The 26963-nt window shown below is 37.1% G+C and overlaps 1 protein-coding gene across 2 annotated transcripts in view; it reads right to left on the bottom strand.

The window, feature by feature from the left end:
* CEP89 (centrosomal protein 89) overlaps positions 1–26963 on the bottom strand; it is a 48881-nt gene that overhangs the window by 19828 nt on the left and 2090 nt on the right. For both annotated transcript variants that reach the window (XM_075510754.1, XM_075510755.1), the window contains 15 exons: positions 25562–25717; positions 24737–24938; positions 23469–23574; positions 21790–21818; positions 20497–20551; positions 18902–19120; positions 14465–14607; positions 14036–14086; positions 12844–12927; positions 11802–11909; positions 8080–8191; positions 6242–6422; positions 5144–5311; positions 4307–4448; positions 1284–1373 (listed from right to left, as the gene is read on the bottom strand). In XM_075510754.1, the coding sequence (XP_075366869.1) occupies positions 1284–1373; positions 4307–4448; positions 5144–5311; positions 6242–6422; positions 8080–8191; positions 11802–11909; positions 12844–12927; positions 14036–14086; positions 14465–14607; positions 18902–19120; positions 20497–20551; positions 21790–21818; positions 23469–23574; positions 24737–24938; positions 25562–25717 (1846 nt within the window). The remainder of the gene's footprint in view (positions 1–1283; positions 1374–4306; positions 4449–5143; positions 5312–6241; positions 6423–8079; positions 8192–11801; positions 11910–12843; positions 12928–14035; positions 14087–14464; positions 14608–18901; positions 19121–20496; positions 20552–21789; positions 21819–23468; positions 23575–24736; positions 24939–25561; positions 25718–26963) is intronic.

The raw sequence follows: 26963 nt of genomic DNA on the forward strand, positions 1-26963 counted from the left end.
AAAGTTGATGGGTTAAGATGGATTTTTTAATTTTATTGGTTTTGCACTTAAAATTCACAGCATGTACTGCATGCAAATATTCTTAATTTTATGCAAGTCTCTTCTCTATTCCTTATAGTAGTCACAGATCTATTAAATTGCAGAAAATCTATATTTAAGAAGAATACAAGCCACTGTCTTGGTAGGGGAGATGTTTTCTAAATTTAGACAGATGTGAATGAGGGTGAAAAATGGCTGAAAACTTTTTATAGCTGTATTAGTATAATTAGAGAATTATTTTATGGTAGTGTTTCATGCATTTAGGTATTTTATGAAGGGTTCCTTAAAAATTCTAGTTATTTTTCAGCTTACTGCTCTCTCTTTACATCTACAAATTGCTTTATTTTCTGTTGTTAATTCCTGGGCTGTGTTGATCCTTACAAGGAAAGTGCAGAAGGAGCTAGTCTCCATTAACAGTGGTGTGCACTTGTGTCACTTGATGCAGGAATAGCAGCATAGGTCTCAACTGGAAAAGTAGAGTGTATAGAGACTCTCTGCTTTTGGGTAAACTGCACAAACTTGACTTAGTACAAAATGACTTTTGAAAGTAATATCTATTACTTTCTATATATAGAAACAAATGTGCCAGATACCCTTCTCCTTCCTTAAGTTTACAGTAAAAGTAACTACTGTAGCACCAAAGATGTTAAAACATAGAAGTTTCAAATGTATTTCACGCTATACACTGTTATATTGCAATTACACACTATGCTTTGTATTTGTTTAGACAGCTGTAAAGATAACCTATAATGTATTCTCTAATTAGGCTAGATGTTTGAACATCCTCTGTGTTTCTAAACTTCCTACCCTATGGTCATATGAAAGTACTTGAGGGATAACTCCACACTCGAGAGATGTTTTTCATTCTTCCAAATCTAATTGTAATGGACTTCAAGTTGAAGCATTAGTACAGCCTCGAAAAAGTAGGAGAGAGAATAATTGGGCTACACTACGAGCAAAAATGAAATACAAATAAAGTGTAACTTTTAATTATTTTTACAACTAGTCATAATTCTCCAGGTAATGATGTAAATGCAATGACCTGGCAGGCATGCAATGTACAAATACAATGGAAAAATATATTTGTGAAAACTGTAATGATGATCTATTTTGCTTTTTAAAAACTCTTTATAAAATAATCCATAAGTATTTCATAAAAACACTGACACAGATTAACTACTTACTTTTCTCATTAAAAAACCAGAACGTTTTACATAAATATTTAGCTTAGAAATACTGCTTACCTTAACTTTTTCTTCCAATCTTCCTAAGCGTAGACTGCCTTCTACTATTTTGTTGAGAACACCATGATTCTCATTTTCCAAACATTTGGCCTGCAAACATATAGTATACATAATTCAATGTAATCATTACTTTAGACAGGACAGACAAAATATATACACTGAGGAACACAAAGCTATTCTGTTTTGAGCTCCCATAGTCTGAAGAACCAAGATGGAAAAAGAATCCTGAAAATTATTCTAATAATGGCTAATTAATAATTTGTCAACTGACTGCAAATACTATCTCATTAACAAAATAATGCCTTGAAACAGTTTTATTCTGAAAGGATCATAGCTACTGATACTGTAAACCCAACCAATTCTGCATATTTTTCTACAGATGTATGTACGTATATGTAGGGATCTCATTTGTATGCATGAGAGACATCCTTCTCGGTCAGATTTAGTAGTCTGCTCTCAAAAGAGCCCTTGAAATTGGCAGGGGTTCAGGCAAGGAATCTGACATGCGGCTTATGAAATGCTTCTGTCTTATGACTGTTTCCATCATTTCATAAGCTCTACATTGTCTCTCAGATATAAGAACTAAACAAAACAAAAACTGCATAAGCTGTAAACGATGAAATAACTTTAAAACTGTAACAGGTTTCAACTGTTAAATCCACTGAAAGCATTCAAGAGAGAAATAACCAGCTTTTAGAATCAGCAATGCCTGACCAGCTTGAACTACCTGTATCACTCCACAGACACATCTCCTTTCACAGAAGTCAAAATTAACTAGCATTGCTGGAGTCTGTGAGCTTTGTGCTCAGTCAGCGACATTTTGATTTAATGTGTGGTAGCTGAATCATACAATAAAATAGAAGAATCATTTTGACAGCTGCTAACTCATGATTACAGTTCATCATCAGTGCTGCACAATCAAAATTGTTTTAAATAAATTTGTTGCTGCTCTGTTTTACTCTTACTGGATTTATCAGTAGGCTGTCACTGTTCCTGGAAACAGTAAATTTAAGACTATCCATTTATTTTTGTGGAGATGTGGTTACTATGGATTTTTTTTTTTAATCCTCATTAAGGAAGAATACAGGCTAATTTCTTAGAGTGCTGTACCCTTTCTGCTCTCCCTGTCCTTCTGAATTAAATCTGCATAAAATGAATTGTAACCCTTTAATTCGATTAGTGAATTAAAGAATAAGGCTAAGGTAATAGCAGTAGCTGAACTGAGTAAATAAACCTGACATTACTGAATTGGGGGGGAGGAGGGGGGGGAACAATAATACATTTTTAATTATACGTCATGCTCAGTAGTGGCTCTTCATAATCATTAGGGTCTCATTCTAATTAAATTTTTTTTGTTTTCTAGGCCTTCCCATTAGACAACCTTATCAGATTACCTGACTACAAGATACCTGCAGTCTAACTTTTTGCCAAGGTGGGTTTTAAGTTCAGCAATTAAAAGTAGGAACAGGTTGTTCTGATTCAGCTCTACCAGGCAGCAAAGTAAACTGGGTATTTAAAGGTTTTACTGATACTAGAATATTTCAGTAGAAAAGTTTGTCTCTTGAGTATTTCTGCTGTCAGCCCAGACACAGTGAATTCATTAAAAAAAAAAAAAAGAGAGAGTTGTGCACTGTTTAGTATCTAAGCCACAAAATGGAGAAATAATGGACAGCAAGTTCTGTATCATCATCATGTACATACACAACAGAATGTGATCCAAAAAGAAGAGATAAATTCTGTTTTGCATGTTAGGACTGGCTTCTAATTGCTGGATCAGTTTATACCTGTCTAAAGAAAGACAGGCCATAGTTGACTGCATTTTGAGCCGCTTTCCACGGAGCTACTCTGAGCTTTCTTCATGTGCATGAAACTTGATTTTCTAGTGTGTACTTTCAGGTGCAGGTTTCAGAAGGGAAGAATATGATGTCAAATACTGCACACTTGCAAAGATATTCACCTACCTTGTGGTGATTAAGGTTTTGTTAAGGCATCTTCCCTTCTGAAACAGGCTTTTACTGCTAAAAGTATTCTGAACGTCCACTGGGGTATTATTAAGCCAAATGGACACCTTGTACTTACAGGTAATTCTGGATCTCTGTGGTATTTCTCATGTGGTATGCTGAATATTTGAAAGTAGATATACCAGAGATTGAGAGATAAGAACCAGTTCCCCTAATTCCTAGGAGACATTTATTGTGCCTAGTTTCACAATCCTAAAGTCCAGTTTGCAGTGGACAAGGATTTGAGTTGGGTCACCATAGTTCCTCTTCTAGAATTAAGAATTAACCACTACAGAATCCTTTTACCCAACACTGATGACAACCTTTGTCTACTACTTGAACAACAGAAGCAAAAGAAGCTCTATTTTAACAAAGTTTTGTGAAATGGTTTCCAGGACCAATTTGAAGATGGAGTACCAATATGTAAAACTGAAATTTTGTCCAAGATCTTGTAAAGGAAACAAAGTGTGCCTATAAAAAGCCCAGTAACTTCCATGCCAGACACTTCCACTAAACCGAAGTTGTTCCAAAACTCTCAACCAGCCTGTCAAAATGACTGCTCACCAAAAAGGAACAATGTGCATGTGCTTCCACAGTAGAAGGTCCATACAGGATCACTTCAAGGATAATAGTTTACCTTTACATTCAGAAATGCATATTAAAAATTTATGATTGCGTGCTATTTTTCAATACATGTAGCTTCAACAATTTAAGCTAATCTCTAAAATCAGATTTAAAAAATTCTTTTAAACTTGATATATACCATTGCAGACCCTAATGGTGATGTGAGTTAAGGCTTAATTATGTTCTGTGCAGAAATTAGGGTAGTTGCTTTTAACCACTCTTCTAGAAAATAACCTTTTGCTGCTCCTGTCCTGTTTGCAAAAGTCTATTTAAATAGCTAAATCCTTAAACTGAAATTATAGCTTTTTTGATAATGCAAATTAACAATAAGTTGTGCTAGAAGGATGATCATTGTGTGAAATATCAATTAAGTAATATTAACTATTTAAAGGTAATTACCAAAAAAATAAGATGATCACGTTCCTGAGCTATCTTCTCCACCAAACCAATAAGGTTTGTTAGATAGTGATGGGCTGCAACTTCTTTTTCCATTGCTTCCTCCAACTGCAGTTTCAAAAGACCTATTTTCTTCTTTAATCTCCTATAAAATTAACAGAAAAGGAAAATCTTCAGATTGGGAATTAATAATGGCATTAAAAGAACTTGCATTGCATGTGCAAGTCAACTTGTACAAGTCTCAAACCATCAAATATACTGTTAAAGATGTATTGGCTCAAAATATTTGCAATGCTGAAAGTATCATTTCCCACTTTTTGGGGCTGTTTTTCTTTACAATATGTTGTGTGAATAACAACAGTAACAATGATTCAAAAGAACAATTTGTGCAATGGCTACAAGCTCATATCTCTAAGAAATATAACAATAATATTGGTTTTACTTTCTAAAGTATTGTGAGCCCAACTCTGAACTGCTCGAGTGCATGAGAAGGTCTGCAAATAGTGTAATACCCTATTTTCCACATGAGTACACAAATGATTAATTGCTATAGCTAACTACTAGCATTAAAGATATATTCTTAATTTGCATTTAGACATAGAAAAGTGTGCATGAAAACATATAAAGCTTAGCAAAGTTACTTTATGACCAGGCCTTTAAATGTGACAAAGATGTGTTTAGGAAACATGTTTTTTCTGTAATAGGTAGAAGTTACACACTGTGGGATGTCAGACAGTATTTTTACAGATATTTCTGCTGTTACTGCTGTTAGAAATGTAAGTATTTCTGCTGTTAGAAATGTAAGAATTTCTACATAAGAAAATGAGAATGTGATATTACCTGTTTGTCTTTTGTGTCATTTCCATCTCAGTTTCCAGGATCTTGTTGTCAGCCATGAAGTTATTTTTCTCTAAAAGCAGTTTCTTGTTTTGAGCTTGCAGTGATGCTATCTTTCCCATCAGATCTTCCACCTCACAGCGCTTTTTCTCCTGCTCCTGTTGTAAACAGCTGCAAAAACCAACAGCGTAGAACAGGTGTCATGGATAGACCTGCTTCACTAAAAAGCTAAGTTACGGTAAGATATCCATGTTGAAGGTATGAAAAAGATACATTGAGAATGCCTAATGTTCAGCGGTGACATCAGAGAGGTACTACAATCTCATGACATATCAAATCATAAATGAAGTATAATACAAACAAAATTATTCAAATAATTCATCCTGACTGCACTTGAAATAGAATTTAAATTATAAAAATATCCTATATAGTCCAAATGTATTCCCTTCCTAATTTTTTTTCAAATAAATTACTAGCAATGCCAAAAAAGAAAGTCTGAGAACTTCTCAGGAAGGCACCGTACCAAGAAAGAGTAACTTGCACTATCCTAGGCTTGAAAGCAAACAAATTTACAGAATGTCTTTAGAAAAACATTGCTTTACAGACTGTGCTGCATGACAGCACTTTGGTGTTGTTTTTGTGTCATTTCCATATTGTAAAGACGGGAGAAATGTAGTATTTTCAGAATTTCAGGATCCTTCAGACATTTTCCCAAAGATGGGAACAAAATAATGAGAACATTTTATATACAGTGTTGATAGAGGTAATTAGATTTGACAAAAATTCTAATTTTAATGCCTCCTCCTCTGCTATTTAAAAAGGTACACTTAGCAGCATGTACTCTGTGATAGAAACACTTCTACCAATGTCTCCAGAGCTGCAATCTCCTTTTGTAATTTTAATTGTCTATAAAAAGCGAGACAGTATTTTTTAAATATTTCTTTACCTTTCTTTGTACTTTGGTAGTTACCTTTGGTAGTACCTGGTAGATTACCAGCATAAGTTTCCACTGGCCTCCTACCTACAGTGATGCGTATGCGGATCTGTTCATGTGAATGCTTTGCAGAATTGTTTCTCTGTGCACTGTATGTAAACTCATACCTTTTTAAATCATTCACCAATGTGAAGTGCTCCTCTGCTGCTATTCTGGTATCCAGTTTGGCTTTCAGCTCTTCACAAGTAGAACGCAAAGCTTCCAACTGCTTCTGGTACTCTGCTATCTCTTCTTCTTGACTCTGTTTCTTTTCTTCTAAGCTTATTATCTGTTTGGTCAATTTTGAAGCTTTTGGGAGGAAAAAAAAAAACTGGGTACAGCAGAACTAATTCAATCACTTAGTGAAACTCCAACTAAACCAGTAATATGTTAATTCCTAGTTGTTCATAGCATTATGTAACAGGGGATTTGTCAGTTTGTTTTGTATTTTAACAGTTTGGGGTTTGTTTTGCTGTATCAAGCAGTTTGTTCTGGAAAAGTGCTAAAACTTCAAGACAACTACTTTTCAGGGCTATAAGCTATTTGCTCACTAAAACGTCATTTTACTCTGAAAAATCCTCTGATTCAGATTTTACTAATTCAGGAAGAGAACCTAAAATGGAACGTGACTTTTGTAGCCTAGTAGATAGGCCACACATCTAGAGCCTGCCTAGTTTCTCTTCACTGATCTCATGAGTTCTTCCTGTAGTACGTATTTCAATCACTGGATACGCTGCCAAAACAGTTGTAGGAACTGAATGGAAGATCAGGGCTCTTGTTTCCTTGTGAGAACTCCGGCAATAGATAACAAAATCTATCAGTGTTTACTAGGGATGTTCTGACAACTTATACCACATCAAGCCATTTTGAGAGTTGGAAAGAGGAACACCTGATTTTGGGGTATTGTCCAGCCTTTGCCCTGGTACATGATGAGTTGTTATCTTCTAAAAACAGATGGATGTAGAGAGATAAAACTCTGAACAAGAAACCCATAAACTTTAAAAGCAGAAAGGAAAGTATTTATGGAATTAGGTGGCAGATGACTAAAATATTTCAGAATTGGAGTTTTGCTATATAGGTTCACTTAAGGAAACCATTCTCATCAGCGACTTATGTTAATCGCACATAATTAAATGTTTTTCAGAACATCCTAATCTGTGAATTAAGATTCAATCTTGCTTTTTAAACTTCACTAAGAAATCTTACTTTCAGTTTTGGGATTTTAAACTATAACATGCTTGTTCTCTTTCTAATATCCAGTCAGAAGGCTATTAACAAGAAATATCCAGAGGAATCTGCCGATGCAAAAAATAACTGTCAGCAGAAAAATTAATCTTGCTCAGGAAATAACATTTACAAGCAAGACAAGGAATATCACGTGTTCTGAATTCAAGCAAATACAAACCTCTGATAAAACAGCAATAGATAACAGATTATTACTTGAAGATGCATGTAAATTTAAGCAGTATCAAATTATAAAAGTGTAAAATCAAATATTACTACTGATGATATAATGAACTATATTTTATTAAGCGATAAACATTGATTACAAAGCACAAAATGAAAAAACCCTACAAATTCTAAACTGAACATTTAAATAAGCAAATAATACCTCACAAATACCAACCTGTAAAGTTTAAAGTGCTCTTAAATTATGAAAAAGAGTGTATTGCTGTTTAATAGTTCCTGTTACCTTTTCAGAGGAAGCAAGTCAAAATGGAGTATGCTGTATAGTGTCAATAGGTGATACTGACATTTCTTTTCAGTATCAGCTGACATCCAGAGCTTGATCTCCTATTAGTGTTACGTGCATCCAGCAATGCTTTGCAGGCATATATGAAGTTGCAAAAAAATCCCAAACCCCCAAAAAACCACCAAAACAAAAAAACCCACAAACAAACAAAAAATCAAACCTGCAGTACCATCTTTGGTATAGTTCAAATTACTAGCAATTCAAACACTTTACCTTCTTGAACATGTTGTCTGTGACTGTCTTTTGTTTTAGCTTGTTGAATTTCGAGTTGCTCCATCAACAATCTGTTTTCTTCCAAGACCAGCTTGGCCTGAGTTTGCAGCTGCTGCCTGCAATGACAGCCAGCTTATAAATAAAATATAATTCAAATATTAACTTACGTCCAAAGAAAAACACAACTGACTTCCAACAGTGTAAACTTATAAAATCCTATTTGAACCTCTTTTAAAAGAAAAAAATTAAAAACCCTTATTGAAAGCAATGTCAGAACCCAAGGTAAGCTTATTAGAGACATGAACTCACAACCTTCAATATGTAAATTTATTTTAAATAATGTTTAAAGTCTTTGACTAACTAAAGCAAAAATTCCCTATAGAAAGAAGGAAAAGTATGCATGTGTGAATTAGAATTGTAGCATCATAGAATGGTTGAGGTTGGAAGGGACCTCTGGACGTCATCTGGTCCAACCCCTCTGCTCAAGCAGGGGCACCTAGAGCCAGCTGCCCAGGACCATGTCCTGATGGCTTTTGAATTACCTCTAGGGATGGAGACTCCACAACCTCTCTGGACAGCTTGTTGCAGTGCTCACAGTGAAAAACTCTTTCCTTATGTTCAGAGGCAACTTTCTGTGTTTCAGTTTGTGCCCATTGCATCTTTTCCTGTCACAGGGCATCACTGAAAAGAGCCTAGCACTGTCTTTACACCCTCCCTTGAGGCATTTATATACAGTGATAAGGTCCCCCCTGAGCATTCTCTTCTCTAGGCAAAACAGTCCCAGCTCTCTCAGACTTTCTTCATCTGACAGAATGAAAGCTACATAATGGTGCCAAATGACTTGGAGACAGCTATGTAACTAGTAACTGAACGAAATTTGTTTTCAAAACTTGCAATACATTCTTGGATAGGATTTGGATCTACTTGGCTTTGATCTCTGGAAAAAATTCTGCCAGTGTGTTTTATGGGCCTGTAAAGATGGGCATTTAAACTGAACTATCCTGAGCAGAGAACTTAACTCTCTGCTTTATAACTAGTACTAATTCTGCTTTCAAGAAAACCAATACCAGTCTTTCTGATGTTAACAAAAGCTTAAGAAACTATTTGCTGTTCTAATAATAGCTTTAAAAGTTGAACTATTAGCCAGAATGCAAGCAGAAATACAGTACAAGTGTCAGACGGTATCACATGAACTTAAACTCAGGAGTTGTCATCAATCAATCAGCAAGACGAGCCTAAACACAAAGGAAGTGTAGCAAAATAGACTGTTACCAAGGATTTCTGATGACAGTAACTAACACAATGTATATCTACTTTGTTCATTTGTGGCCTGACCTAGATAAAAACGTGTATAGATCTAGATTTGGACAATTTCCCCTACCATCAAATGATATTCTGACTAAAATTTAAGCTGAACCATACAGCTAACAATTGCTGTCTGGCAGCTGAAAAATACACTCTTAAACAGACTACCCTGAAGATTTTTGCAAACACAGAAATGGAAGTCAGCTTATACTTGTATCCACGAAAACCTCTGCACACAGGAGCTTGTAAGTTTAGCTGACTTAATTTACTGTGAAATTTACTGCAGTGGGCATAGGAGAAGGAAGCAAATGCACATCAGCTACTTACAAATCAGTTAATAGCTAAGATAGAGTTCATATTGTTCAATCACTTAAGACTCTGCATGTTTTCATCTGAATGGATAAATATGAAATGAAAACTGAATGACAAAATACATTTGTTATTTGTGGCAGGAAGGTCGGTGCTGATGTCAGATGCTAAGCATTACCAGCTGAAAGAACCAATGGAAGTTTTTTTCCCATTAAAACTATCTAGGCTGGAGTTGAGGTTGAGAAAATGGATTATGAATCTTACTGGACAAGTCTCTGAAGTATAACAATTTTAAACAAAGAACAAAATAATTTTCCAGGTAAAACTGCAACTTTCAAATTGATATCACTAAGATCGTATTTCATCAACAGGTTTAGGCATAAGGAATGTCTCCCACACTGCCAAGCTACATCGTCAACCTCAGCTATGCCTGGCACCATGAGGCTATGTTGCAAAACAAAATTTTAAAAATTGCCACAAAAAGGGGATTAGGTTGATCAAGACCAACTCCTTTATGTGCTTGACAGTGCATCCCCATGAGTGGTTACATCAATACAAATAAAGGAGCAATATGCTGCAACTCAGTGAGAAGAAGCCACTGAAGGTACAGAGCAAAAGCTTGGTAATCTGACATCCCTGTCTTGCTGAACCCCAGCCTAAAAAACACCTCCCAGGCAGACTATAGACAGCCTGAAACAGCTCAGAGAGATACGAACTTCTCTCATTCATTTGCAGAGAGGCAAAATTAAAGGCAAAGGTGTTAAAAGTTCAAAAATTCATATTTAAGAAGCTGAAACATCTCTATGAAGAGTGTTTTGGAATTTGCGGACAGTATATAAGCATCCAAGGATACATAAAATTGGATATTTTATTTCATTAAAACACCTATAAAACACTTTGGTACTTTTACAACAACCTACTTAATCAAATCTATACAGAAACTAAACACTTCCGTAATTCTGCCTTGAGGAGCCTCTCATTGAAAGTCAGTCGATGTAATTGGTTAAATCTGCAGAGAGACTTAAGATTGGAAGAGACGGCGTGACCCATAAAGTCCTCCTAGTGTAGACACTGTGCCATATGATCCCTTCCATACAATTACTACCTGTGTCATGAGTGTAGTAAGAACTTTTATGTTCACTATTCACAGTGGATGCTGTACCAAAACCTGTTACACTGGTTAGGAATCATCTTCCAATTGTCTATGGTGAATGAAAACCCAGTTGTTGTTCTAGTAACACTGCCTTCAGTCCTATAAGTGCAGCTTAAGTAGTTCTTTGTATACTCCATGATTACTGTTCCTGATGTGCTTACAGAAAGCAACATTGTCCTTTCTCAGCCATTGTTTCACTAAATGAGAAAGGCCAGTCTGCCTAAACTCTGAATAAAAGAGGCCCTCCATTTCCTTGGCTACACCACAAACCCTTTCAGCTTTGTTTCTCTGTACTTAAATATGGATGACTGGGATGCTCCAGAATTTCCCATATAATTGTGTTGTTATTGCCCAACCCCTACTAGAAAGACCTATTCTAACACACCCCAGGACTATACTGCCTTTTTTTTCTTTACAGCTGTTGCCCTAAAAAGCTCACAATCATCTTGTGATGAATCAGTACCACCAGTCTCTTCTCCATCTCAGTCACCAACTGACGAATGCCTGACTTAGGTGAATTGTTATTAAGCCTCATATGTATTTTACACTACTTAATTTCATTATGTTTGCATTGTTTCACTTCTCAATAATATCAAATTCTTCTAATGCCATATTCCAATACCATTTTATAATGAAAAACTGATGTAATTGGCACATTCCTACTATTACTACAAGTGTAAAAGTTAAGTATGTAACCTGCAAGGTCTGGGACAGAATTACATGGGCTTCAGGTGCAAAACTGCACATTCACTATTTAATCTTTACTCCAAAACTACTTCAGGCATTGCAGATCAGCATTGTTCCAACAAGGCATAATCATGACCCTATTAACTCTTCAGCAAAACTTAATTTGCCTGGGGGAACAAAATTTTTCCTTAAGATCTGTAATCTTAAAAGTTTGCATGCAACAAGCAAAATAATGAGTAGCTTTTAAATAAATTTCTAGTAATATAACTTGCCATTCTGTAGGGGTAATAAAGTTATTTTTATTTAATTGCTCATGCAGGTCTTCATTCTCCTTCACCAACTCTTCAACTCGTACTTTAAAATTCTTCATATCCTCCTGGAAGACAAAGGACTCCACATAAAATTCTTTAGAGGCAAGTATTTTGTTTTAATTTTTACATCAACAAAAATTTTTATACATGCCTGGGTGCCTTCTAATTCTTCTGTTAACAGCGTATTATCTCACTACTCACTCATTTTTAATTCAGATGTGCATACTTAACTTCTAAATTGCTTCATCAATCTAGTAATATTTGATTGAAAATAATATAGATATTTGAATTGTGCCACATTTTTGCCAAGTGTCATTTGAATTAAGCAAGCTGTAGATCCCTAAAATATGGATTTTAAAAACTGAATTCTGGAAATTACTAGATGATACTATACATTTGCAGTATGAATGACATGAATTTGAATATGGTAGGACAGTACAGTGAATTTACAGTAATATAAAACCCTCGGTGTTTTCTGCTCATTTTATGGCTTAAGTTTTTGAAGGAAATAAATTATTTTGAAAAGCTATGGCAGTGCTGCTCTGAAGCAAATCACCATTTTTCAAAGGTTCAGTGACAAAAAAATACTTCTAAAGAGCAAAAAGAGTACCCATTCCTTAAATACCTAGAAATAAATGTTCTTCTACCACAAAATCTACAGGCCTGTAACGGGAAGAGCAGCTATCCAGGGCACTGCCTCCCCATTATGAATGACAACAGTACATTCTTTCTACCACTGACTGTGTTTATGGTTTACTCTATTCAGAGAGCACAGTTCTCGTACATCTCGGTGTAGTGCCTGCTTCTACATCTGAACAGGCTGACAAAAACAAGTAAGCCAAATAGGATAAGATACCACAATAACTATGCATGGAAAAGTAAAACAAAGTCACTTTTAATTTTAGGCAGAAAACAGCTTTGGCAAATCCCTTTTAAAAATTTTCAGTAATTTATTTCTGCTTTAGTGTAGAAGTATATTTTTTTTAAATGGCAACTTGCCTCATGTTCAAGATTCAAATCTTCCTTTTCTCTTAGTCTATCTTCATAAGCCAACAGAAGAGGTGACAAATACTTCATATCCAACTTAAAAAAAAAATCAATCCATATAAATCAATTACAAACCATAATCTCATCAATATTTTTTACTACTTCTCCTGCTGTATATTGCTAGTTTTAAAAGCCAGTAAGGGTTTTTGTATATGTCTTGCAGACAAAAGTGCAGGACTTAGACAAGCACATAGACCACCATATGCAAAATGATGCTGCAGAAGCACTTAACAGCACGGCTTTAGGAGCAAGCTTTGGAAAGGACAAGGCTGGATGCTGTACTTGCACACTTCACTAAAAAGCAGCTATTACTTATCAGTATATGTAACACAGCAGAATGTGGATGCAAATGAATACGAAACCAACTGAAATGCTACAGTGAATACAGTTAATAATAATCAAATTTAGCCCAAATTCATTAGTAAGTGGGAAAAGAATTTTTGCACTCTCAAACCTGCATCTTTAAAACTAAATACATATGTATGTGATTCTTGGATATTATAGCTAGAAAGAGAGCAGAAGGAGGAATTTCCTACTTCTGTATAGTTCTGAATAACAACGAGGAAGGAAAATTTAAGATCTGATTAGCGTTTCAAGGAGAAATTGTTTCACATATTACAAATGCATTCAATTTCACAGACTATTTGCCTTCTCCTTGCCAGAAGTTCATAGGCTACTAGTGGACCCATGGCCATTCCTATCATCAGAATCACTGAAATACACTATTTTCTTTTAGTATCATCTTAAAAATAATCAGAACAGAAGATTAACAATTAAGAAGATTAGCAATTAAGCAATAGACCTTGAAGCAAACTATATGCTAAACAATACTAAGTGAAGATGGTAGTTACGATTCTCAGGGGAACAGTACTCCTACTTAATTTGCATTCAGTAGTTCAAGGTCGGTGATTGTATGCAGTCTGTAGCTTACTGTAAATTTAACTGGAGCTGCACACATTCACTGCAAAGTTCTGCCCTACATCTTTTTATGCAACAAACATAAGTGTTTATAATATTCTACTAGTATGTGATAGTTCAGTAGAGTAACTAAAGAATATGCTGAATATTTTGGTTCCAATAAAGAAAGTCTACTACTTTACTTAGAAAGGAATGAACAGATAAGTGAAAATATTATTTTACTTACCAGCCATGGTGGTGGTGGTCCTTTCATGGGTAAACTTCTCAGTTTTAGATGCTAAAGTAGATTTTTAAAAAGATACTGAAATTATTTCCTGCTTTTTGAAGCACCAACCACTGTCCACTGCAGTCACAACTATTACCACAAAAAAAGCTTATGTTTCTAATTGCACGTATTGTGTATGTAACACTCAACAAAGTCAACAAAACTGGAAGTTCAATATCTTACTAATATGGGAGAAAGTCTAACTTCTTAAACTTAGACTTTCTTAAAGTTAGACTTAACAATAAATGCTTATTTTAAAGTTCAGAAAAAGCCTATGCCATTTGTAGATTTTGTGGCAAATCTGGAGAAAACAGTCTTAAAAACTCAAAGATTAATGAAAGGACAATGGGACATTTCAGTACAAACTGCCTTTATAACCAAGATTCTCACCTCTTCTTGGGACAATGGCCTGAACTTAGTTTGATAGCGACTTAATTCTACATTTAAACGATGGACCGTCATTTTCAAAGCATCATTTTCATCTACCAGTTCTTGTGCTTGTTGTCTGAGAGAAAGTAATTCTGTAGCCTCCTCTATTAAAACAAATATCCAACAAGAAAGTTCAATCAAAATTCAAGAAATGTTCACGATAATTTGTTAAATGTAAGGAAAAAAAAAACCTCAGTAAGCTAGAATCATAAGAGAACTTCTCTCAAAATACTGTAATGGAATAATCCCATGAAAAATTACTAACAAAAAAACCCATTAAATTTCAAACAACCAAGTAATTTTTTTTCATGATCATGGAATCGCACCCTACCTTCCCTGAGACAGGCCCAACAGGCAGAGAGGACGCATGATACGGAGGATTCCCTATCCTTGCTCCGCCTGGCTGAACATAGTAGCTTAAGGGATAGGGGTCAATGGTGACAAGTTCCTGCCCGGCGCAGCAGGCACATCTCCTCTGTGACTACCCCACCTTCCCCGGTGGCCTTGCATAATAGGTATGAGGCTCTGCAAGTGGAACCGAACAATAATGAGGATGATGGTTCATCTAGCTTGGAGGTGTCGCCAAGGTTAAGTCGGCCTACGCCCTGCATCAAAACTGCTTCCATAAAGAAAAAAAAGACGGGTCATTGTCATAGGAGACTCCTTCTGAAGGGCATAGAAGGCCCAATAGGCAGACTGGACCCACTTCTTAGGGAAGTCTGCTGCCTCCTTGGGGCCCGGGTAAAAGATGTGAAGAGAAAACTCCCTACCCTGGTACAGCTCTCAGATTATTATCCGTTATTGATCTTTCAGGTAGGCAGTGATGAAGCTGCAACTAGAAGTCTGAGGGCAATCAAGAGAGACTTCAGGGCCTTGGGATGACTGGCTAAGGCATCAAGAGCACAAGTAGTGTCGTCCTCTATCCTTCCAGTTGCAGGGAATGATGAGGGGGGGAAAAAACAGGAAGAGCCAGCAGATCAATACCTGGCTCCGAGCCTGGTGTCACCAGCAGAATTCTGGGTTTTTTGATCATGGGTCGGTCTACATGACACCAGGCCTGCTGGCAACAGACAGGGTACACCCTTCTCAAAGGGGGAAAAGGATCTTTGCACAGGAGTTAGCAGGGCTCATTGAAAGAGCTTTAAACTAGATTTGAAGGGAGAAAGGGATAAAACCAGGCTCACTAGAGATAAGCCTGAGAGTGGTGTGCCAATGTTTGAGGGACAGTGTGCTAGTGAGGTCCTTTGGTCTGCCGTCTCAGTGGAGGTAGGGGATGGACATCCGTGTGGCAGCGAAGACGAAAGGGTTATGGATGTGTTACAAACCACAGAAGCACCTGAGAATGGTCACATAGGAATTAGGGCTTCTCGCCCCCAAAAAGGTGACAGGATCAACAGCACAACTCAAGTGCATCTACACCAATGCCCACAGCATGGGCAACAAACAGGAGGAGCCAGAAGCCATTGTGCAGCAGGAAAACTGATATAGTTGCCATCACGGAAACATGGTGGGATGACTTGCACAACTGGAGTGCTGCAATGGATGGCTATAAACTCTTCAGAAGAGATAGGCAAGGAAGGAGAGGCGGTGGGGTAGCCCTTTATGTTGGGGAGTGTTTTGATTGTCTAGAGCTTAATGAGGGTGATGATAGGGTTGAGTGTCTATGGGTAACAATCAGGGGGAAGGCCAACAAGGCTGATACCATGGTGGGATTCTGCTATAGACCACCCAACCAGAACGAAGAGGCAGACAAAATATTCTATAAGCAGCTGGGAGAAGTCTCACAATCGCTAGCCCTTGTTCTCGTGGGGGACTTCAATTTACCAGATGTCTGTGGAAATACAATACAGCAGAAAGGAAACAGTCTCGGAGGTTCCTGGAGTGTGTGGCAGATAACTTCCTGACACAGCTGGTGAGTGAGCCAACTAGGGAAGGGGCCCCACTGGATCTGTTGTTTGTGAACAGAGAAGGACTTGTGGGTGATGTGATGGTTGGAGACTGTCTTGGGCACAGCGATCACAAAATGATAGAGCTTTTGATTCTTGGAGAATTAAGGAAGGGGCATCAGCAGAACTGCTACCTTGGACTTCTGGAGGGCATACTTTGGCCTGTTTAGGAGACTGGTTGACAGAGTCCCTTGGGAGGCAGTCCTGAATGGAAAGGAGTCCAGGAAGGCTGGACATTCCTCAAGAGGGAAATCTTAAAGGCGCAGGAGCAGGCTGTCCCCATGTGCCGAAAGACGAGCTGGCGGGGAAGAAGACCAGCCTGGTTGAACAGACAGCTTTGGCTGGAACTCAGGAAAAAAAGGAGAGTTTATGACCTTTGGAAGAAGGGGCAGGCAACTCAGGAGGACTACAAGAATGTCGTGAGGTTATGTAGGGAGAAAATTAGAAGGGCCAAAGCCCAATTAGAACTTAATCTGGCTACTGCTGTAAAAGACAATAAAAATGTTTCTATAAATACATTAGCAACAAAAGGAGGGCTAAGGAGAATCTCCATCCTTTATTGGATATGGGGGGAAACATAGTGACAAAGGATAAGGAAAAGGCTGAGGTACTTAATGCCTTCTTTGCCTCAGTCTTTAATAGTAAGACCAGTTGTTCTTTGGGTACCCAGCCCTCTGAAGTGGAAGACAGGGATGGGGAGCAGAATGAAGCCCCCATAATCCAGGGGGAAATGGTTAGTGACCTGCTGCACCACTTATTACACACAAGTCTATAGGGCCGGATGGGATCCATCCAAGGGTACTGAGGGAGCTGGCAGAAGTGCTCACCAAGCCACTTTCAATCCTTTATCAGCAGTCCTGGCTAACTGGGGAGGTCCCAGTTGACTGGAGGTTAGCAAATGTGACACCCATCTACAAGAAGGGCTGGAAGGAGGACCCGGGGAACTACTCAGTCTGACCTTGGTGCTAGAGGTGGTTATGGAGCAGATCATCTTGAGTGTCATCATGCGGCACGTACAGGACAACCAGGTGATCAGGCCCAGTCAGCATGGGTTTATGAAAGGCAGGTCCTGCTTGACCAACCTGATCTCCTTCTATGACAAGGTGACCGACTTAGTGGATGAGAGGAGAGGCTGTGGATGTTGTCTATCTAGACTTCAGTAAAGCCTTTGACACCCTTTCCCACAGCATTCTCCTGGAGAAACTGGCTGCTCATGGCCTAGATGGGTATACACTTCACTGGGTAAAGAACTGGCTGGATGGCCAGGCCCAAAGAGTTGTGGTGAATAGAGTTAAATCCTATTGGTGGCCGGTCACAAGTAGTGTTCCCCAGGGCTCAGTATTGGGGCCAGTTCTAATACCTTCATCAATGATCTGGACGAGGGGATCGAGTGCACCCTCAGTAAGTCTGCAGACGACACCAAGTTGTGCAGGAGTGTTGATCTGATTGAGGGTAGGAAGGCTCTACAGAGGGACCTGGACAGGCTGGATCGATGGGCCAAGGCCAACTGTATGAGGTTCAACAAGGCTAAGTGCAAGGTCCTGCACTTGGGCCACAACCACCCCATGCAATGCTACAGGCTTGGGGAAGAGTGGCTGGAAAGCTGCCCAGCAGAGAAGGACCTGGGGGTGTTGGTTGACAGCTGCCTGAGTATTAGCTGGCAGTGTGCGCAGGTGGCCAAGAAGGCCAATAGCATCCTGTCTTGTATCAGAAACAGTGTGGCCAGCAGGAGTAGAGAAGTGATCATGCCCCTGTACTCAGCACTGGTGAGGCCGCACCTCGAATACTGTGTTCAGTTTTGGGCCCCCCACTACAAGAGGGACATTGAGGTGCTGGAGCCTGTCCAGAGAAGGACAATGAAGCTGGTGAAGGGTCTACAGCACAAGTCTTATGAGGAGCGGCTGAGGGAACTGGGGTTGTTTAGCCTGGAGAAAAGGAGGCTGAGGGGAGACCTTATTGCTCTCTACAACTACCTGAAAGGAGGTTGTAGAGACGTGGGGGTCGGTCTCTTCTCCCAGGTAACAAGTGATAAGACAAGAGGAAACAGCCTCAAGTTGTGCCAGGGGAGGTTTAGATTGGATATTAGGAAAAATTTCTTCACTGAAAGGGTTGTCAAGCATTGGAACAGGCTGCCCAGGGAAGTGGTTGACTCACCATCCCTGGGGATATTTTAAAGACGTGTAGATGTGGTGCTTAGGGACATGGTTTAGTGGTGGAGTTAGCAGTGCTAGGTTAACGGTTGGACTCGATCTTAAAGGTCTTTTCCAACCTAAACGATTCTATGTAAGTATTCCTTTAAAAAATCTCTACAAATGTAGAAAATACTGTTCAGAAACTACTTCTGCATAGATACTTGCTCAAATCAAGTGGAAACCTACTACTGCAGGAATAAGTTGTAAGAAATTAGAAAAATCAAAAAAGATAACTACAGAATAGCTTATGTTCCTCCCACCTTCTCTGTGTAACTTCTCTGCAGCTTCTTGAAGTTTTCTGTTTTCCTGTTCTAGTCTCTTCAGCTTTAATTGCTGTTCTTCCACTTGCTGTTTTGTTCCCTCAAATTGTTGGACCATAGCCTGGTATGCCTTGTTCAGAGCCCAGTTTTCTTGTTTTAGTTCTCTGAATTTTTCTTTAGTCACATTTTCCCGTGCTTGCCTTGCCCGAATAGACACATCTGTAATGCCACAGTACAAGGTAGTTAAATGGTATTCAGACTTGAATACAAGTTTCAGCAAATTATAAGCCTTTTTTTTTTAATATTAGCATTATGTATGAATGATACTTTATATGATATAAATCAGCTCGTGGCTCCCAGAAGATAAGGCCGGAGAAAAAGAAAAAAGTGGATTTAGAAAGAGAGCTATATGGTGGAGTGGCCACAAGTTCCCATCTTTTCTCTCAGACACTGAAAACATTCCTTCCTTAAAGGGCAAAGAAAGCATCAGCAGATCTCCCTCTCCCTAGCATGGGTGACTAGAGAGGTGAGACAGAAATATCCACTGCAGTAAGCGAAGTGTGTGTGCCCTGCATGGACTAGTCAGTCCTCTTGCCCCATTCTTATTTTAATCACCTGTGTAATGAAAGCTTTACCCTCCTTCCCACTGAACATGGGAATCAGCTTCAATGATCTGTTACTGAACAGAAGTTACTTAACAGTCCTTAGAAAAATAAAATTTTAGATCATCTGCAAAATCGTGCATATATTGTTGCATCAGTAATAATGGATCACACTTACAAATTTTTCTTTTAATCTGTATGGGCTAAACAGTTTACCTGTTAAAATTAAGGCTGAGATTTTACCCTTACTGTTGGACTTTTAAGAGCCAGCATAATCTAATAGCATACAGGCGTGAATATAACTTAGTACAGAATGGTTCCTTAGTATAGGATATATACGAAACCCAAGAATTGGTTTTGAAATACAGAGCTATCTCTGTTATTGATGACATATAACAGCTTCAGGTGTTTATGGTCACTGTTAACTTTCTGTGAGAAGGCATAAGATACTTGGACAGCACAGAAATACACAATACACAAAAACCCAGGAACTCCGTTAGGCACATATCCTGTCCATGCAACACACAAAGTTCAGAGGTGCTGTGCCTGCAATTGTTATGTGGATGCAATAACATACAAATAAGGCACTAGCTGAAGGTAGACCATGTATCTCATACCACTGTATGTTTACCATGCGACACTTAATGGTAACATCCTCTAGTGTAGATAAAACTTAAGGGATTGGAGAGTTCCAGTGTGACTTTAATTTCGTTACATCATTTCACAATCATTTACTTAAGACTTCAAAAGTCACTCAGATTGGAAAATAAAACCTAGTCTAAAACACCTAACATAAGAAGCCTGGAACTATTGTTTTTATACATGTCATAGAGTATTCAGCACTTTCTCCTCTCCTGTACAGGAGAAATACTTCCCCCCCCCCCCCCCCCCAAATTAGGCTTAGACAATACAAGCAGGAAAATGTATTTTTATATACATATGCATATTATTAAAGTGAAGATTTGTAGTAAAGTCATTGAAAATCAGAAGTACCTGGTGATGGCGGAGGCTTTTCACGTATTAGATTTTCAGCTAATGATTTTTCTTCCTAGCAGAGAAATAAAAAATGAGACAATTTGCTTTAACAGTTATCCTTTCTGAAGTACTCTGAACAGCATCACTGTTGCAGAACTTAAGAAACAGACCTTTTGAAGCAGTTTCTTTTATATCAACAAAATTTAAGGTTGGATTTGCTACTGACAATATATGACTTGTCATTTACCCATCGTGACATCATTTTGTCACTTATCACTGCCATCAGTCACTTGTGGACACTTGAAACTGTTAATATTTTCTTTAGTTGTCAGAGATGTATAGTTCTTAAAACACTTTTATGGCTGACATAAAAGTTACATAAACATAAAGCTTAAAAAAGGATGGATATTTCTCCCACTTGGTAGTTTGTATAAAATATAACTTTAGGATAGTCAATTATGATATGAACTGTCAGTCCCTAACTGGGAATCAGTGAAAAAAATAAAATGTATTTATTCTCCCTTTGCTGTTAAAAAAAAAAAAGTACCTATCTTTACATTTCAGGAGGGTCTTTCATCAGCAAAGAACTACAGGCCAAATTTATACTATGTATTTACTTGAGGTAAACATGATTGATATACAAACTTTCTCCATTTTTTTATCAAAGAGCAGTGATGTTCTGTAAGGATATGATGTCATGTAATTTAACATACCAAGACACTGATGACTAAATGAGTCAAAACTCAAGAACAATTTCAAAAGAAAATATGTGTGGTCAAGAACTTGAAGAAAAAAAGTGATGTTAACAATGGAAGAACTGACCGTTTTTGTAAATAATATTCCAGCAAGTTGATCTGAAAAACTAAACTTTTGGGTATTCTTTTTCAAGCTTATGAAAGCAATCAGATGGGCCCAGCTGGAGAACTAAATAAAAATCTTGTGAAGCCAGGCTCAGAATTTGAAAATTATCAGTAAGAGCTATCTCTTGCTATAACATGATGTCTCCCACTCTCGGTTTCTTTCTTTCACATGAGGAACAACAGAAGATATTAAAAAAAAACAAAAAAAACCCCAACAAACTAACCCACAAACCACATACAAACAAAAACCACCAACCAACTTTTGTATGGCCTATTTACCTGTACAGTAGTATTTTTCAAAAGGAATGATTAGCCATCCTTGTACTCTAAAAGAAAAAGATTCCCTAGCAGCAATGAATTAGTTTTCTTTTAAGTGACTGTAAACTATCAGCTCTTTATAACACCCTTTTTTCCAAAATGCATCACAAATTAACCTTCATGTAAGTCCTACCTTTAAATTCAAGCCAAGACGTTGGTCTTCTGTTAAAGAAAAACAGATCTTTCAGTCAATTAAAACCAAAAGTATTTGTAAGTCCGTAAATGATAAGGGTTCATATGGATATGTAAGTACACGTATTATATACTGCAAATAAATGTAAGAAAGTCCTCCCAAAACCACAAATTAGATGACTAGCTTTCCATTATCTCTTTCATGGTGCGTCAGGATACTGAGACCTTACTTTACCTCACACTGTTTAGATGCAACTATGGAAGAAATGAAGTTGTATTGTTGTTTCTTTTAGAATGTTTTAGAACATTCTTTTAGAATATTCTTTCTTTTAGAATTTGAGTAAAGGACAAATGAAGTATTTTCATTGATTTTACTGGGCTTGAATCCTATTGCATCTCTGAACAAGGCAAGTGCAAATCTGACAGCTTCCAAGATCTGCAACACTTACTGTGTAGAAGAGGGATTAGAAACTGTTTATACACCCTATTCTTTTCAGTTTAATGCATCCACTTCCCAAATGGTTTTATCAAAGCAACACATTCTTTCTGGATATTGTTCTCTACAAAGCTTTTCAAGTAACTCCACTGAAATAATATTGAAACAACACTGGGATCCAACATGAATAAAACTTAGAAAGACAAAGATTTTTCAAAATTGACTCAGTTTTGCTTCTCTTTCCTATCCAATAGCTATGAGAGTGCTGCCATCCTCTGTAAAAACTGCATTTCAGAGCTCTGGAACAAATTCTGATTTCCCATTTTCTTGATTTTAAAATAATGGACAAGACAATTATACAATAAAACTCCTATGCAGGTAGATTGGTCTTGCTCTCTTGTCATATTTTTTTCTCCACGGTATTCTACCATTACAAGACAATAGCTTAATAGTCTTCTGAACCTTCTGAAATAGCTTTGGTCCAGTTACGACCGAATGTCCCTGATCTAATGAAATTATTTATTGCAAAAAAAATGATTTGTGAAGCTTGACAGTTCAGAGCTTAAGGTGATAACCTGAGACTGATGATCGTGTTCAGTTCTCTATTCTGTCAGAACCTTCCTGTGTGACCTGATGTACAATTTTAAGGCCCAGACCTTAAAAGACAGCAAGAAAAGGATAAAGAATCCCAGTGTCATGCCACTTGATTATTAAAAAAGTTCTTACTGATGATTTTCAGACATGACATTTTTTTATCCAAGAAAAATGACTGATTAAAAGTGTTTTCTTCTGTGTCTCCAGCTTTTTTTTAACATTGGTAGGTTCTACTTTTTTCCATTTTTTGAGCACAGTAACACTCTCCAATAGTTTCCAGAGTATAAACTGGATGGATTCTGGCATATATATCAACAGAAACATAGTAGAGAATGACTGTACTAGACAAGACAAAGAGTTCACAAAACTTCCCCCCCCTCCCCCTCTTTTTACACTAGCTGATAGTGGATGTTTAGGAGTTTCAGTTATACAGTGACTATAGACCAATCTTCCCTCTTTACGTAGATTTTTAATTTTCTGTGACTACTAGAAAAAGCTAAGTATTTAGTAGCATTTCTTCCATTACCCTTTAAAAAAAAAAAAAAAGGAATACATCATTATCATATAGTATTACATTTATTTTATTCAAAAATTATTTTTCCCCATGGTATTAAAAGGTACAGCATTTTGACTAAAGTAAGTTTGTTTACCTTCTATTTGCACGTTTGACTCATCCACCAGCACCTGAAACTCAGTTTCATGAGAAGGCACCTCTTTCTTGTCAGCATTAGTACTAGGAGATGGTGGAAACTCTTCCTATGTAAAAATAAGACAAGCCTATCTAAATTATGATAACACTGTTAAAATAGCCTACATGTCTTGATATCTGTATAAAACCTTTAGTGTATTAATGTCCCAGTCACATTCAGAATTGTACTTCAATATTTTAAAATAATAAATGATAAGACATACTTTTTTTGTTTTACGACTTTATGTAAATAAAGTCTAAACCTTAAAATGATCAACAGGAGGTAGGAAACTATGACAGTCATTTAGTTCACAGGGCCAATATTCCCTATCACCTTATTCAGTCACAAGAGTCTGTGAAATTATCCTACATTTGCTTGTTCTGTGTTGTATCTAAACTTGCTCTTAATAAAAGATCAACCATTTATCTACTATATCACAGCACTGAGGGATTCACGAATAGTTTTTAACATTGCCTCTACTGTTTTTCCCCTGTTGATCGTATACCACTATCCCACATATTCCGCTCCCTTTTTTTCCCTCCCCTCCTCTTACTGACTACTATCTCTTCACCTAGGGGCGTTTTCTGATTTCTTTCACATACATAGCATTTTATTGCCTCTTTACTACTCAGTCACTTCGTCCTGTTTGTTAAATTTTTGCATAATTTTGGACGGAGATGCAAACTGATCTTTAAATGTGCCTTAGGAGTATTAACCTGCTCATTGCTGGTTAAGACAATCCAAACCTATAACAGAAAAATCCACTGGTCTTCAAGACAACGAGGTAATTTATTTTGTTTGGTTCTGAATCTCCCTGTCCCTATATAGGTCTCTGCTCATTAGCACAATACTGAATCAATAACTAAGCTTTCACCGTTTGTAAAAGTAAAGTTCCTAGTGCTTTTAACAAATAATCTACTATGTAAGTATCACGCTCAACATAAAATATTGGACATCTTACAGACTAAACTATGCACAAGAATTATACACAATACCAGTGTTTTCCTAATAAGGAAAGGCTCCTAATAATCAGAGATATGGAATCTGTGAGGATCAACAAACAAACCTAACTCGTATAGGAGTAAATGAACCACAAAAAGAAGCATGTGAAATAAAAATTGAATAAATGTCTAAAGAGTAAGACGAGAATGAAAAGCCTTAGAAATATTTAATATTTGCATTAATACATTAAAACATGGTAAAGGAATTAACGCATTTTAAAATCCTACCTTTTTATTTTTGCAGGGAACAGCATAAATAGCATTGGTGCTAAAGCTTTCTCCCCTTTTCTCATTACTCTGACAACTCGACTCTGCTTCTTTATCAGCATCTGAAAGATAGGTATCCATATCCTCATCCTCACAATAATTGCCTGATATTTCCAGGGACTGTACAGGAGATCTGTCACTACCATCAAGTTTCCAGTTGCGCCTGCAAGTAGAAAGCAGTTTAAAGTCTGTTTCAGTGTTGCTTACTCTTCAAAAAAAAAGAAACACTAGTAAAGTAGAACCATCAGTCTTAGAATATACACAAGTCTAAACAGCCAACGCAGACACCTAAGCTTCTGTTAGCTGCAAACAAGGAATCTAGCCTATATGTATGTTTTAAAATAGACAATTAACACTGGAGCTACATTTTCTTTTCTATCTTAAAGAAAATGCCAGATTAGAGATAGAAGATTGATAATTCTACCAAAAGAAGAGTCTGAAATAATATTTAGTACAAAGGAAATATCTTTCAGATATTCAGATGATTCCCCAGTGATTAACTGTTTGTATAATTGATCATCATTTGGCAGAAATAGTGCATGTTTTTACTTGTGACTGCTGTACAATCCAAATCTCCCTCTCTGAAGACTGTATGCATGACATCACTTCATGAGAAATGGAATAAGGATTGTAGATGCTTCAGACCCAATTTATGATGTGGTGAGAAAAAAGTAAGTGGCTATAACACCAGGAGTTGAATTAGTTTGCTGTAACTCTTCGGTAAAATTATTACATTGACAGATTCTATTTCCAATACAAGACATCAAAACAGAAAGTATACACTACCCCATTCTGAGCTCTGTGACTGTTGCATATGGTTCAAAACATTCTTGTTCCACACAGGTGGAATCACTTTCAGAAAGTGATCGCTGCCGAGGCTGAGGAATAGCAACAGTGCGCCCTGTTAGTGTTGTTGCAAGGATAGCTGCTGCTAGAGCAGATCTGGAAGAAAACAGAATAAAGCAATGAAACAATACTGATGTCTTTGTGCTCCACATTTTATATTTTTTTCCATTGCAAAATGTCTTCACTATTTAAGCAAAGCAAAAAGTTCACAGTTAACAAGCATAAACACCACTGAAAGTGCTAAGGGACTGGTTATAAACTATTAACTCCCAAAGTAAAGCACAAAACTGGGCAAGCTATCATAATGCAGCTATCTAAGAGTAAAGTACAATACCTATCGGTTTTCCCAAATCACATGCATGAAAATCATGGAATATACTGAGTTACATTCCCAAAATTGACATTGATAATTTACACTACTTAGCATTCACTTTAGCCATAACAATACTACCTGGCATTGTGTTGAAAAAGTGTTCCACGTTCTGCTGTTTTGCTTCCTAGTTTCCATTATTCCCTACTCTGAACCTTTTACTGATGACTCTGAAGCTGTTAATAAATGCTGGCACATTGCAAACTAGGGCAAGCGTAAGTAGATAGAAGTGCCTACTTGTGGGATGCTGCGGAGTATAGAGAAGGGTAAGATGAAGAGAAAAAAATAAGTAGGAACAAAGATTAAAGGAGAGAAATGGTGAGGACTGAAACAGGAATGACAACAACTGGTGGGCAAAAAGGAAGAAGAAATGAACAAGGAATGTTACAGTCATTACAAAGACCACAAAAACCAGAATTGAACTAAACATAGAGAAAACATAAAATAAAAACTGTAAGAAACTACAAATGAAAAAAAAAAAATTATATAACTCTTTATGTAACTTGCCTGTATAGCTAATTAAAATCTAATCCAACATGGGTTTACATGCCAGTTTCTTAATCCCTGCTTTTTTTAATATGCAATAAAATGGTAAGTTAGTAACGTTTAATTTATGCTTTTCTAATGAGTTAAAATTTCCTGACTCATAGTATTAGTACTGCTACAGTCCTACACTCTAGCAGCCAAATTAAAAATGGCTCTAACTTTAAATAGTCCATTTGTCTTTAATTGACTCAGATTTATAATAAGTTACATATTCATCATGGTCATTGTCCTAATTATTTAGCATGCTTAGGAGTGGGAGAAAAATAGATATCTTTGAAGTTCAAAGAAGGGAACTGCCCCAATTAAAAACATATTCTATTTATTAAAAGGTTTATGTAAATACTGCAGCAAGGACATGCAATTCTTCTAATCATGCTTTTCTAGTATGCTATTGTAGTTGATGAAACACAAAAAAATAACTCAAAA

The sequence above is a fragment of the Mycteria americana genome, chromosome 8 (assembly GCF_035582795.1).
Source record: "Mycteria americana isolate JAX WOST 10 ecotype Jacksonville Zoo and Gardens chromosome 8, USCA_MyAme_1.0, whole genome shotgun sequence".
NCBI classification, from domain to species: Eukaryota; Metazoa; Chordata; class Aves; order Ciconiiformes; family Ciconiidae; genus Mycteria; species Mycteria americana.